The sequence below is a fragment of the Oncorhynchus keta genome, unplaced genomic scaffold (genome assembly GCF_023373465.1).
Source record: "Oncorhynchus keta strain PuntledgeMale-10-30-2019 unplaced genomic scaffold, Oket_V2 Un_contig_8605_pilon_pilon, whole genome shotgun sequence".
Classification (NCBI taxonomy): Eukaryota; Metazoa; Chordata; class Actinopteri; order Salmoniformes; family Salmonidae; genus Oncorhynchus; species Oncorhynchus keta.
Genome location: NW_026290143.1, coordinates 167,806 through 182,878, shown reverse-complemented (window position 1 = coordinate 182,878; position 15,073 = coordinate 167,806). Strand labels below are relative to the sequence as shown.

General features: G+C 44.1%; 1 protein-coding gene, 2 long non-coding RNA genes and 1 pseudogene across 6 annotated transcripts; 2 read left to right on the top strand and 2 right to left on the bottom strand.

The window, feature by feature from the left end:
* Positions 1–2,306: 2,306 nt before the first annotated feature.
* LOC127926902 (juxtaposed with another zinc finger protein 1-like) lies at positions 2,307–11,011 on the top strand. The gene is made up of 4 exons (XM_052512544.1): positions 2,307–2,416; positions 4,821–5,011; positions 5,971–6,140; positions 9,030–11,011. The coding sequence occupies exons 2-4, from the start codon at positions 4,825–4,827 to the stop codon at positions 9,225–9,227; spliced, it is 555 nt and encodes a 184-aa protein (XP_052368504.1). The 5' UTR covers positions 2,307–2,416; positions 4,821–4,824; the 3' UTR covers positions 9,228–11,011.
* A 444-nt stretch (positions 11,012–11,455) lies between these two features.
* Positions 11,456–12,325, bottom strand: LOC127926903 (uncharacterized). Its single transcript, XR_008125402.1, has 2 exons — positions 12,109–12,325; positions 11,456–11,979 (listed from the first exon to the last, which is right to left on the bottom strand). It is a non-coding gene; the product is annotated as an uncharacterized LOC127926903 (long non-coding RNA).
* Positions 12,326–12,395: 70 nt separating this feature from the next.
* Positions 12,396–15,073, bottom strand: part of LOC118374689 (tax1-binding protein 1 homolog B-like) — a 41,241-nt pseudogene continuing 38,563 nt past the window's right edge.
* LOC127926900 (uncharacterized) lies at positions 13,341–15,069 on the top strand. 4 transcript variants are annotated; one of them, XR_008125397.1, is made up of 4 exons: positions 13,341–13,375; positions 13,519–13,601; positions 13,802–13,828; positions 14,283–15,069. It is a non-coding gene; the product is annotated as an uncharacterized LOC127926900 (long non-coding RNA). The 4 variants fall into 4 exon arrangements; XR_008125396.1 differs by lacking the exon at positions 13,802–13,828 and having other exon boundaries at positions 14,310–15,069; XR_008125398.1 differs by lacking the exon at positions 13,802–13,828.

The window sequence follows — 15,073 nt, the reverse complement described above, 5'->3', positions numbered from 1 at the left end:
AGCTGAACGTGACGGCTCCGCAGCTGAACGTGACGGCCCGCATCGCAGCTGAATATGGGTCGGAGAAGAGTCGACTTGAGTAACTGGGATATGTGTTTTGTTTTTCCATACTAAACAACATAGGCCTAGTTGAATGTACTGTCTGTAAGTCACTCTGGATAAGAGTGTCTGATTAACACTTTAGCCTACTCTGAATGAACATAAAGGCAAAGTTAGAGACCTATAGCCAAGCCTATAGGATTTATTTGAGGGACGGCGCGAATCATGGCAGTGAAGAAGTTTTCCTACTGGAGACTGGTGGTGCATCTGTCAGCCATTACCCCAGCACGGCTTTGACGTGTGTGTGTGTGTGTGTGTGTGTGTGTGTGTGTGTGTGTGTGTGTGAGACACTGTGTGTGTGTGTGAGAACACTGTGTGTGTGTTCGTGTGACTTGCCTAGTTAAATAAAGGTCAAATTAAAAAATAAATAATAATAATTGACCATTCTGCACACACAGGCCACAGACCTCAGATGGGAAGATGGGGCGAAGGTACTAGGGTGTGTTTGGTGCAGATAACACGTACACCGTGTATCTAGCTAGTGTTGTCCATGGACAACATTGGGCCCCTAGAATTACATAAAGAACATTTAATTGAATAAGATCTCTGTTGGACCCACCCAAAGTGAACGCTCCAGAAAAGCTGCAGAAGTGTTTTTATGAGGGGTCGAGGTCAGATCTAGTGTAAATCTGGGGCAACACCTCAGTGGGAGAGCTTTGAAGACATTCACGGGGTGCTTCTGCTTTATGAGAATAAGTCAGTGTGACCTCAGGCGGATACCAGGGTGTGTTTTGGTACACACACACACACAACACGTTGCTACTTGCTTTGCTCGTTAACTTGAACATGGAAAAGGCTTGACTATGTGATCTAAAGACCCTCAAACTGCACTTAGCGTATCTATTGATTTAGATATGCCAGCGAGGCGAACACCATACGCAGTGTCATTATATTGATACACTCTGAATCGGGTTGTTTAGGGCAGGGCTGGAACAAAAGCCTGCCCACACACTAGTGGCACTCCTGTAGTTTTGAAGAGCCCTTCCCCTAAAGGCTGTGGTTGCTTGTCTGTGTTCCAAAGGGCCTATAGGCTGAGCCCTATGGGCCCTGGTCAAAAGTAGTGCACAATATACTGAATAGAGTGCTATTTGGGATATAACCTTTGACCCTTGGGGCCACATGCTGCCAGTGTTTCTCTTCTTGGCCACGGGGGCAGCACTTTCCCATAGCCCAGACTAGGCAGAGGCAAGGCAGGCACTAGGTAGGCAGGCAGGCACAGCTGGTGAGTGGCAGACACTGGGTGGTTTTATGGGGCATCTCCCCACTCCCACATGGCATGGCAGTGGGGAGGCTGTTTGAAGTTGGGCCTGGTTCACCTCAGGGTGGGAGGGAGAGATGGAGGAAGGAGAGAGAGCGATGGAGCGAGGGAGGTTGTCCATTGTTTGGCAGCACTGCAGAGCCAAGCCAAGCGTCTGGAGCACAGCATGGGAAAGCACAGTGTGTGTGTGGAGTGTTGTCTGGTACTCTGGGCAATATGGTGGCTGCAGTAAGGACGAGGCTGTGTAGTTAAAGTAGAATCAGATCAGAAGACTTATGAGAAAGCACAGTGTGTGTGGAGTGTTGTCTGGTACTATGGGCAATATGGTGGCTGCAGTAAGGAAGAGTCTGCGTAGTTAAAGTAGAATCAGATCAGAAGACTTATGAGAAAGCCAGTGCCATGGAAGACTTCATTAAATACGTTGTATAGCCTAGATTAGACCAGCCTTCTTTGTTGTGAGTTTTTAATAAAAGCTCATTTATCTAGTTTGTTGATGAGATGTGACAGAGGGGTTTGGATACGAGGTGGTTTGTGGACGATCTCCAGCGGTGCTTAGCTTGGAGGACGATGACTAGTCTAGACAGTGCCCATGACATCATTTGTTAAACATCATCACACTAGCTAGCTACTGTTGTTTTGGGTGAGAGTGACACACAACCACTCCTGCCCCTCTTGACCACAGGCAATTGTTAGGAAGACTGTGCAGTGGCACCTTTGTGTGTGTCATATCTGCTGTTATATGATTAGGCTAACCTCTCTCCACCTCTCTCTCCCCCTTCTCTCTCTCCCCTTCTCTCTCTCTCCCCTTCTCTCTCTCTCCACTTCTCTCTCCCCCTCTCTCTCTCTCCTGTCCTTCTCTCTCCCCTTCTCTCTCTCTCACTTCTCTCTCTCCACCTCTCTCTCTCCACCTCTCTCTCCCTTCTCTCTCCCCTTCTCTCTCTCTCCCCTCTCTCTCCACCTCTCTCTCTCCACCTCTCTCTCGTCAGACACAGATCCTCGTCAGTTGGAGAAGCAGGAGCAGCAGCAGCCCACCTATGTTGCCCTCAGCTACATCAACAGGTGAGCAGGCTACTAGCCTAACCCTAACATATACTTAACCCTAACCTATACTTAACCCTAACCTATACTTAACCCTAACCTATACTTAACCCTAACCTATACTTAACCCTAACCTATACTTAACCCTAACCTATACTTAACCCTAACCTATACTTAATCCTAACCTATACTTAACCCTAACCTATACTTAACCCTAACCTATACTTAACCCTAACCTATACTTAACCCTAACCTATACTTAACCCTAACCTATACTTAACCCTAACCTATACTTAACCCTAACCTATACTTAACCCTAACCTATACTTAACAAAAATATGAATACAACAATTTCAAAGATTTTGCTGAGTTACAGTTCATTAAAGAAAATCAGTCCATTTAAATAAATAAATTAGGCCCTAATCTATGGATTTTACGTGACTGGGCAGGGGCGCAGCCATGGGTAGGCCCACCCACTTGGGAGCCAGACCCACCCAATGGGGACCCAGGCCCAGCCAATCAGAATGAGTTTTCCCCCACAAAAGGGCTTTATTACAGACAGAAATACTCCTGAAGACTATTTGTTCAGTGTATTTGTTACCAATCAGACCTTGAACCATGTCTCAAAGGATCATGGTTCTGAAATCCCTAATGAACGCTATTCTTATGGTTCAGTTTAAACTCTCCTAACTCTGGCCAGAAAAGGCATGAATGACCAAATGTCATTAGTAAATAGATGAAACAGTTACTTATGTCAGTATGACCGTGTGGAGGTTTGTGTTTGAGGTCTAAGTCCATGCAACAGTAGAGGTAAGAACATGCCTTCAGCTCACTCAACAGCTAGCCTGAAATGTCACCAATGGTGCTATCCAATAGGATCCTTTTCTATAGCACAACTGGTTGGTGCGTTGTCAAGAAGGGCAGCCACGTGTGTTTGTGATCAGAATACCTCTGGTTGGAGCCCAGTAAGGGGACCGGGACAGTGGAGGAAGAAAAGCTTTTAGCAGTGAACTGATGTCCTTTCATAGGGCCATGAACTTCAGCTTCCAAGGGAATCTGGTCCGTGTGTGTGTCTCTCTAGTTCCACTAGCAACTTCCATCTAGCAGCAGTCAGCCTCATCTGGTGGATAAGTCAGTTTAATTGTGTTAGCGTTGGGTAATAGGATGTTATATAGCCCTGGGTCCTACATTACTAGACCAAGATGACATTTCAATCTCATCCCAGTTCTCCATTCAATCACCATATCAAAGAGGTTTAAAGGGCTGAGGCACTCTGAGGCAGCAGTGTAACTGTGTAATAAAGGGCTGGCTACCGCTGTCTGTCTCCCTGTCTTTAGACACACATCTGATGTGGTTTCACATTTCATCTGTTCATTTCACTTCTGCTTTAACAGTGTCTGTGTGAACAGTTCCTTTTTATGACTTACGTTTACAGAATACTTTACAATGTAACAATGTTTGGTCAGAGATATAGGCCTTCTGTTAAACATGAAGTTTGGTCAGAGATATAGGCCTTCTGTTAAACATGAAGTTTGGTCAGAGATATAGGCCTTCTGTTAAACATGAAGTTTGGTCAGAGATATAGGCCTTCTGTTAAACATGAAGTTTGGTCAGAGATATAGGCCTTCTGTTAAACATGAAGTTTGGTCAGAGATATAGGCCTTCTGTTAAACATGAAGTTTGGTCAGAGATATAGGCCTTCTGTTAAACATGAAGTTTGGTCAGAGATATAGGCCTTCTGTTAAACATGAAGTTTGGTCAGAGATATAGGCCTACTGTTAAACATGAAGTTTGGTTAGATATATAGGCCTTCTGTTAAACATGAAGTTTGGTCAGAGATATAGGCCTACTGTTAAACATGAAGTTTGGTCAGAGATATAGGCCTACTGTTAAACATGAAGTTTGGTCAGAGATATAGGCCTACTGTTAAACATGAAGTTTGGTTAGATATATAGGCCTACTGTTAAACATGAAGTTTGGTCAGAGATCTAGGCCTTCTGTTAAACATGAAGTTTGGTTAGATATATAGGCCTACTGTTAAACATGAAGTTTGGTCAGAGATATAGGCCTACTGTTAAACATGAAGTTTGGTTAGATATATAGGCCTACTGTTAAACATGAAGTTTGGTCAGAGATCTAGGCCTTCTGTTAAACGTGGGAGTGGTTTCAATGAATGATAGACTCAGCATATGTTGTTGTACAGTTACTTCAGCGATATGAGTTTGTAACCGAGGAGGTTCTGTGAACAACCACGCTGGCATGATGAGACTAACCTAAGATCCGACTTATGTTAACTCCCTGAGCTAATAGCTAGGCTTTAGCTCAGCAGGCTAGCACAGCCTTGTGGCGCGCAAACCGAGTCGGTCATATATGATGTTTGGTTGTGTGTCCTCATCCCTCTCTCTCTGGCCCCTCCCTTGCCCAGGTTTATGACAGAGGCAGCGCGTCGGGAGCAGCCTGAGAGGCTGACGAGGAAGGTGCACCCCAAGCTGTCTCAGTCTCTGACAGGCAGTCTGCCTCGTAGCAGTTACGTCTCCACTCCTCCCAGACGCAGCAGTGGGAACCTCACCCCTCCCGTCACACCCTCCTCCTCCTTCCGTAGCAGCACTCCTACAGGTAGGTTACCGGGACAACAGAGGACAGCACCGTCATCTAGGAGGCAGGCGTCAGTACTTTATGTAATATGGATGATGTCACTTCCTTGTCCCATATTTTAGTTTGGATCAGGAAATGCCTCTTAAGTTTGAGGAGAAGACATGGAGGTAATTCAGGGAAGATGGGTGCTGTAATGTCTCACAGCAGGGTCCTTAGAGAAGCATAGAGGGTTGACTCTCACAGTCAGTTGGTATAGTCATACACAGGGAAGGTACAGGGCTTATTTCATCAGAATCTCATCATTTTAAGTTGCCATGGTATTTGCTTACTTGTGTTCTTTGTTTGTGTCTTTCCCATGTTGCCACTTAGTAAGATATGCTGGGTTGTTCTCTCCTAGTTGCTGCTCCTTGTCTCTTTGGTTCTTGTGGTTGTGGAGCCAAATCTTATTTTGCATTGCCTTAACCCTGGGACCTTGTGAAACGGGCTAAATTCTTTCCCACAAAACAGCATTTTTTTTCAGTCTCTCCACAAACTTGGGCTCAGTAATAAGGCAACAGTAGAACCCTGTGGGAACCCTACAGCCAGAACACATGTGGAAGGCTTGAGTCTGAATCTGTCTCGGCACATCAGCCGGTCCAAAACCCTTGAGGCTAGGATGCCCATGCCAGTCATAGGATGTGTCCCGAATGGCAGTCTATTATAGTGCACTATGGGCCTTATGGGCCCTGGTCAAAACTAATGCACTATATAGGGAATAAGGTGCCATTTGGGACTCAGCCTTAGACATTAACTGTGCTTGAATCAGAGCAGAGTACTGGAGTTGCTGAAATAGGAGTATTACTCTAATTGTTTATGGACGGCAGTAGGCACGTTTTATGACAAATCGTATTGTGATGTGTGTGTGTGTGTGTGTGTGTGTGTGTGTGTGTGTGTGTGTGTGTGTGTGTGTGTGTGTGTGTGTGTGTGTTTCTCCCCTCCAGGCAGTGAGTATGATGAAGAGGAGGTGGACTATGAGGAGTCAGACAGTGGTGAGTCCTGGACCACAGAGAGTGCCATTAGCTCCGAGTCTATCCTCAGCTCCATGTGTATGAACGGAGGAGAGGAGAAACCCTTCGCCTGCCCTGTGCCTGGCTGCAAGAAGAGATACAAGGTGGGCCAACCGCACTCAGTCCATTAATCAATACCATGTGTAAATGCTCTGACATGTGATCAGATGATTGCAACCAGATAATACAAGACGCATGTTATTACCGAGTGTAAATGGGGTCTCATCCTCTCCCTTGCACTGCCCCATGAATAGAGCCAGGGGTATTCCATGTCCAGGAAAAACCTCAAACAGCTTTTAACTGGAGCCCTGAGTTAAACTAAGAGCCAGAGTGTTTATTCATCGGGTCATGTGGTCAGGAACGTATCCTGTCTCTACCTACCTGTCTGTGTATATTGGCCAGATACATAGTCTATGCTTTCTGTTCGAGTGTCTCCTTCTCATAAGACTCCAGATGAAAACCATCCATTAACCAAGATGTTGGTTTGGTCTGAAACAGACCAGGGCTCTGCATGCAGATAAAGCAACACCTCACGGCACAACACCTCTCCCATATTTGACCTAGATAGTCTGTGTGTATCTACTGATATGTAGGCTACATGTGCCTTTGTAAATTGATGTGTCTGCGGGTGTTCCCTCCACCCCTGTCCTCCCCTCACCTGATTGTCTAGGTCTTATTTGAAAGGAAAAACATTAAACCTGCAGACATCCTGCTGTACAAGAAACATGATATATAGTTAGTAGTAGACTAGGCTGTACAAGAGACATGATATATAGTTAGTAGTAGACTAGGCTGTACAAGAGACATGATATATAGTTAGTAGTAGACTAGGCTGTACAAGAAACATGATATATAGTTAGTAGTAGACTAGGCTGTACAAGAAACATGATATATAGTTAGTAGTAGACTAGGCTGTACAAGAAACATGATATATAGTTAGTAGTAGACTCTAGGCTGTACAAGAAACATGATATATAGTTAGTAGTAGACTAGGCTGTACAAGAGACATGATATATAGTTAGTAGTAGACTAGGCTGTACAAGAGACATGATATATAGTTAGTAGTAGACTCTAGGCTGTACAAGAAACATGATATATAGTTAGTAGTAGACTAGGCTGTACAAGAAACATGATATATAGTTAGTAGTAGACTCTAGGCTGTACAAGAAACATGATATATAGTTAGTAGTAGACTAGGCTGTACAAGAGACATGATATATAGTTAGTAGTAGACTAGGCTGTACAAGAGACATGATATATAGTTAGTAGTAGACTCTAGGCTGTACAAGAAACATGATATATAGTTAGTAGTAGACTCTAGGCTGTACAAGAAACATGATATATAGTTAGTAGTAGACTCTAGGCTGTACAAGAAACATGATATATAGTTAGTAGTAGACTAGGCTGTACAAGAAACATGATATATAGTTAGTAGTAGACTAGGCTGTACAAGAAACATGATATATAGTTAGTAGTAGACTCTAGGCTGTACAAGAAACATGATATATAGTTAGTAGTAGACTCTAGGCTGTACAAGAAACATGATATATAGTTAGTAGTAGACTAGGCTGTACAAGAAACATGATATATAGTTAGTAGTAGACTCTAGGCTGTACAAGAAACATGATATATAGTTAGTAGTAGACTCTAGGCTGTACAAGAAACATGATATATTGTTAGTAGTAGACTCTAGGCTGTACAAGAAACATGATATATAGTTAGTAGTAGACTAGGCTGTACAAGAAACATGATATATACAGTACCAGTCCAAAGATTGGACACCTACTCATTCCAGGGTTTTTCTTTATTTTTACTATTTTCTACATTAAGGAATAATAGTGAAGAACTCAAAACTATGAAATAACACATATGGAATCATGTAGTAACCAAAAAACTGTTAAACAAATATATTTTGAGTTTCTTCAAAATAGCCACCCTTTGCCTTGATGACAACTTTGTACTCTTGGCGTTCTCTCAACCAGCTTAGTGGAACGGTATCAAATACATCAATCCCATGGTTTCCATGGTTTCCAGGTGTTTGTTGCCATTCCATTCCCTCTGTTACAGCCGTTATTATGAGCCGTCCTTTCCTCAGCAGCCTCCTGAGAACTCAATATACTTTAAAATGAGTAAAAACCATTTTGAAACTGCGTCGAAATGATATTGTACCTACATTCATACAGTGTCTTGACTGTGTCCAGCTCACTGATAATCACTACATTCATACAGCCTCTTGACTGTGTCCAGCTCACTGATAATCACTACATTCATACAGTGTCTTGACTGTGTCCAGCTCACTGATAATCACTACATTCATACAGTGTCTTGACTGTGTCCAGCTGATAATCACTACATTCATACAGCCTCATGACTGTGTCCAGCTCACTGATAATCACCCAAGTGAAGGCTAGAGTATAAACAAATATTGGACAATTGTTTTGCACATTTTTACAATGAGGAAGTATATTGTCATTGCAGCCCCCGGAGAGCGTTGAAGACCGAATGCGGCCCCCGGGGCTAAATGAAATTGACAGGCCTGCTCTGGGCTGTACAGGAAGCACGCAGAGATGAAGGACGTTGAGTTAGATCAGCTGACAGAAGACATCTGGACAATTATTCTTGAATCCTTTGCGAGATGTAGAAATGATGAAGTATATTTTTATTCTATCCTGTCACTAGGCTGTACAGTGCAAAGAGCTGTGTGGAGCACTGAGTCAGGTTTAGTTGACTGAAGACATCTCTAGGTGAATCTAGGGTACTGTAGTGTGGTGAGAGACTCATGACTGTTATAGGAGACTGATCCAGTGTTCTCCAAATCCAGTCAAAGACCCTGATTGGTTGAATATTTGAATCAGATGTGTGTGAATCAGGGCTAAATCAGAGGGCCCTGTACACACCCAGTAGCACCCCAGGACTGGAGTTGGTGACCACTGGACTAATTCAAACGTAGCTTACCCTCTTCCACTCTGTACTGTCCCCTCCCCCTCATTCAGAATGTGAACGGGATCAAGTACCACGCCAAGAACGGCCACCGGACACAGATCCACATCCGCAAGCCCTTCAAGTGCCGCTGTGGGAAGAGCTACAAGACGTCCCAGGGCCTGAGGCACCACACCATCAACTTCCACCCGCCAGTCTCCACTCACATCCACCCGCCAGTCTCTACCCACATCCACAAGATGCAGCAGTAGCACCGTCCCCACAGATAGAATCCCTTGAACATCATTCTGTTCTAGTGATTCTGTTTCTATGGACCCAGTACACTACTCTTTTATTGCATGCTTTAAAATGACCTTATTTGTGTATATATATATATATATATATTTTAAACATTTTTTTTGAATGTATTTTCTTCACAGCTGTATACTTTTTCACATTTCAGCGATCATGTGTCTTTTTGATAACGTTTTTGGCACATAGGGCTTGCTGTTAAGATGATGCGTTTGAAAGAGAGCGTATTGCCACGTTCAAAACACCTCGGAACTCTCCCACTTCAGTGCAGGGATCTTTTCTTTTTGTGGGAATTCCGGACGGTCAACCAACTCGGAAACTCTGGCATCTTTCCAGAGCTCTGACTTTCCGACCTGAAAATCACTGACGTCATGATTTGACCTGTTTTTTCCCAATTGTCTTGACAGCACCATGAGTCAAGGTTCACAGCCAGGCTTCTGGGCTGTTTGCCAGAGCAAAACATGGTGGAACATTTACATACAGATATGTTGTGTAGATTGAAACTCAATGAATTTGACTTGAGTGTTCAGGTAATGCTGTGTTTGAAAAGAGGCATGAGAATGATGAGGCCCGGGGAGAAAGCAAGCATCACCACCACACCATCACAAAACCTCAATGTTTGTCAAAGATGAAGATATATTCCTGAAGGATGTATAAACTTTAATAATCAGGTGTAAAATAGTAAGCTCTTATATTTTTCTTGCCGTGTTTTGTTCTGAAAGTGTATTTTTATGATTCACTTTGCCAGGATTTTCACTTGTTTTGTGTTTTTAGAACTAAAAGACTCAGGTGACAATTCACCACAATCCTGCCCGTGTGTTCTGATAGGATGCGTCCCAAACGGCACCCTATTCCTATAACTCACTACTTTTGACTAGAGCCATGAAGGTCCTGGTCAAACAAAAGTAGTGCACTATATAGGGAGCCATTTGGGAAACACAAAGTATTTTAGAGTCAGCTGTTATGCTGTTCACTGGAATCTTGGGATTGGGTGTCACAGCCGTCCCAGTTATCCAGAACCCTTCCATTCTAGGGTGCTGAGCAGTTATCCTCTTCGCCAAAGCCGTGTGAAGCATTTAAGCACTTTGTAGTAACCAGTTGCCAACAACTCTGCTGCTACACACACCAACCTGACATGTAGCAGTCACAGGAACTAGAGAGCCAGACTGGAAGAACTCAACCTTTCCAAGGAGTTTTGTTCAGATCTCCAGTGTTTTCCAGGGTGAGATTATGTATCTGGTTGCCTTGAATTGTAGACAACAAGAGTTCCAATCCAGTAAGTATCTGTGTATAGCTTCATAGTGACTCTTCAGGAATGGCTAACTTGAGTTACAGTAGACATTCTTGTCAAAATAAAACATGGCCAGATCTCAATTCTGGTCTATTGCTCCTCTTTTGTCCCTCTAGCCTCTATATGTAGTCTAATAAAAGGTACTGTGTCATACTGGTGATCAGAGAGAGCAAGGGGCTAATCAACAACCCAATCAAAACATCACAGAAATCAATGTCCTTATGGAACTACACGTTAAGGGTGCGTCCCAAATGGTAGCCTATTCCCTCTATAGTCCATATGGATCTGGTCAAAAGTAGTGCATTAAATAGGGAATAGGGTGCCATTTGGAATGCATTATGTAGATGGTCATTGACAGTATTATAATGCCAGTACATATGGAGGGAAGTATTTGATATATTGTGTATAGTAAATGTATTGTCTCAAGTGCATTAAATTATATTTTCATATGTTGCTGGAGAATGATGACCCTTACTGTGTGTGTATCCTATTTATTTAACTAGGCAAGTCCATTAAAGAACAAATTCTTATTTACAATGACGGCCTACCGGGGAACAGTGTGTTAATTGCCTTGTTCAGAGGCAGAAGGACAGATTTTTACCTTGTCAGCTGGAGGATTCCATCTTGCAACCTTTTGGTTACTGGCTCTAACCACTAGGCTACCTGCCACCCCTATAAACTAAGGCAACAGCAGAGGTTGTTTTGTAACTGACTGATGTATGAGTGTAGCTGTGATCACAATACAACTGTCTCTGTGCTCCTGGACATTTCTGCACCATTACAGATGTTTTACATTAAAACATGGAGACCCAGGTCTGTTTTACAAAGGAGCTCTGACTGACTATGTACGTGTACAAGGCATGGAAGTAAGTGGCTATATTATAGGCTGATACTCTATATTGTTCCAAACAGACTTTATTAGTTAAGATTTCATTACATGGGACTCAAAGAAATCAAAAGTTTTCTATAATCGTGAAATAACAGAATCCTGGCATGCATGTTAATCAGTAGCGAAAGGTGAAACATGACTTCTTTATTCAGACAACCAAACCAGTCTGACTAAATCATGAGAATCAACTGACACTAAAATATAACAGCTCTTTCTAACCAGGCATACACATACTGAAAAAGATTATGACGCCGTCGGCTCTTAAGCTTATTCTACAATAGATGATTTAAAGATAAGATAATAATCAGGTTTAGAAGCAAATGATTTGTCCCGTCTGTCTGCATATAGTGCACCGAGGTGGCTGCTTTCTAAACATCATGAATACCTGAATTTGACTACGAAGCTCAGGGGAAAGCATTTGGGTTGGAACAGTTGAAATGCATGTTTAATGTAGCTCACTTTCCCTGACTTCACATAGTCTAGTAGTGTCTGGGACTGGTCACGTGGTCAGTCCCTGACTTCACATAGTCTCCTGGTCACGTGGTCAGTCCCTGACTTCACATAGTCTAGTAGTGTCTGGGACTGGTCACGTGGTCAGTCCCTGACTTCACATAGTCTAGTAGTGTCTGGGACTGGTCACGTGGTCAGTCCCTGACTTCACGTAGTGTCTGGGACTGGTCACGTGGTCAGTCCCTGACTTCACATAGTCTAGTAGTGTCTGGGACTGGTCACGTGGTCAGTCCCTGACTTCACATAGTCTAGTAGTGTCTGGGACTGGTCACGTGGTCAGTCCCTGACTCCCTGACACATAGTCTAGTAGTGTCTGGGACTGGTCACGTGGTCAGTCCCTGACTTCACATAGTCTAGTAGTGTCTGGGACTGGACCCTGACTTCACATAGTCTAGTCTGGGACTGTGGGTCAGTCCCTGACTTCACATAGTCTAGTAGTGTCTGGGACTGGTCACGTGGTCAGTCCCTGACTTCACATAGTCTAGTAGTGTCTGGGACTGGTCACGTGGTCAGAGATGAGCACAGCCATAACATCTCACATCTCACTAATACAATCAGAGGAATAACAAATAAAATGGGACACTTCATGTTAAAGAAGCGATTATTAAAGACTGATTCACACAGATATATGCAGCCCTGGTCTGAATTATACATCAAATCAGAGCACCAATCACACTGCCGAATAAGAAGACCGTTTCCCTAGTTAATAAAAGACGCTCATCAAAACGTCACCGGTCCTAAAAGTGAATCAGAATGAGATCGTCACACCTGTTACATGTGGCAGGGGAAAGAGCAAGGCAGTTTCATTTCAGTGGCGACTGACAGAAAATGAAGGTTGTAGCGAGGATGAGGTTTTTAGTCAAAGTTGAGCACGTTGGCGGAGTCAAAGTGGGTGAGCACGTGGTTCTCAAAGACCTTCTGGTCACAGTCGAGGGGGAACTGCTCGCTGCACATGGGGCACACCTTCCAGTGGCTCTCTACATGCTCCACAAACTTACTCTGGTCGTAGTTGGGCGGGAAGATCAACTCACACAGTGGACAGCGCATGTGGACGTTCACACTGCACAGAGGAGAGACGGAGAGAGAGAATGGAGTGAGGAAGGAGAAGGAAGAGATGGGGAAAGAAACAAAATAAGGTTAGGGAGAGACGGAGAGGGCAACAGAGAGAGAAGGTATTGAGAGAGCGACGGTATTGAGAGAGGAACAGAGAGAGAAAATATTGAGAGAGAAACAGGGAGAGGGAAGGTATTGAGAGACCAACCAGGAGAGAAGATATTGAGAGAGCGACAGACAGAAGGTTTTGAGAGAGCAACAGGGAGAGAAGGTATTGAGAGAGCAACCAGGAGAAAGGGTATTGAGAGAGCAACCAAGAGAGAAGGTATTGAGAGCAACAGAGAGAGAAGGTATTGAGAGAGAAGGTATTGAGAGGGCAACAGGAGAAAGGTATTGAGAGGACAACCAGAGAGAGAAGGTATTGAGAGCAACCAGGAGAGAAGGTATTGAGAGAGCAACAGAGAGAGAAGGTATTGAGAGAAGGTAGAGAAAGAAGGTATTGAGAAAGGTATTGAGAGGGCAACAGAGAGAGAAGGTATTGAGAGGGCAACAGAGAGAGAGAAGGCATTGAGAGGGCAACAGAGAGAGAAGGTATTGAGAGGGCAACAGAGGAGAAGGTATTGAGAGGTATTGAGAGAGCAACCAGGAGAGGGCAGAGAAGATATTGAGAGAGCAACAGAGAGAGAAGGTATGAGGGCAACAGAGAGAAGGTATTGAGAGAGGGCACAAGAGTATTGAGAGGGCAACAGAGAGAGAAGGTATTGAGAGAGCAACAGAGAGAGAGAGAGAAGGTATTGAGAGGGCAACAGAGAGAGAAGGTATTGAGAGGGCAAGAGAGAGAGAGAAGGCATTGAGAGGGCAACAGAGAGAAGGAATTGAGAGGGCAACAGAGAGAGAAGGTATTGAGAGGGCAACAGAGGAAAGGTGAGAGGTATTGAGAGGGCAACAGAGAGAGAAGGTATTGAGAGCAACAGAGAGTTAAGGGCAACTAGATATTGAGAGAACAGAAGAGAAGGTATTGAGAGAGTATTGAGGGCAACAGGAGAGAAGGGTATTGAGAGGGCTCAGGAGAGAGGGCAACAGAGAGAAAAGGTATTGCAGAGCAACAGAGAGAGAAGGTATTGAGAGAGCATTATTGAGAGGGCAACAGAGAGAAAAGGTATTGCAGGAGAGAAAGGTATTGAGAGGGCAACAGAGAGAGAGAGGTATTGAGAGGGCAACAGGAGAAGGTATTGAGAGGGCAACAGAGAGAGAAGGTAACCAGAGGAGAAGGTATTGAGAGGACAACAGAGAGAGAAGGTATTGAGAGGGCAACAGAGAGAGAAGGTATTGAGAGAGCAACCAGGAGAGAGGAGGTATTGAGACAGCAACAGGGAGAGAGAAGGTATTGAGAGAGCAACCAGGGTATTGAGAGAGAAACCAGGAGAAAGGGTATTGAGAGAGCAACCAGGAGAGAAGGTATTGAGAGAGCGACAGAGACAGGTATTGAGAGAGAAACAGGGAGAGGGAAGGTATTGAGAGACCAACCAGGAGAGAAGATATTGAGAGAGCGACAGACAGAAGGTTTTGAGAGAGCAACAGGGAGAGAAGGTATTGAGAGAGCAACCAGGAGAAAGGGTATTGAGAGAGCAACCAAGAGAGAAGGTATTGAGAGCAACCAAGAGAGAAGGTATTGAGAGAGCAACCAGGAGAAAGGGTATTGAGAGAGCAACCAGGAGAAAGGGTATTGAGAGAGCAACCAGGAGAGAAGGTATTGAGAGCAACCAAGAGAGAAGGTATTGAGAGAGCGACAGAGAGAGATGGTATTGAGAGGGTGTTGGGTTAATGAGCGGTGATGATGTTGGCAGAGGGAGCAGAGCAGGACAGCTAACAGGCTAATAAAGACCATCTGTCAGGGGGTCTACTCTACGTGGGTGGGCCACTAGCTGGGCCACTCATGTTAACACCTACATTACAGAACAAAGACTTTACACAGGTTGGAGCTGGGAAGCTGCTGTGCTGGGGTGAGAGACCAACTTCAATGCATTTTGGGGAGCGCAGGCCTTCAGTGTGTGTGTGTGTGT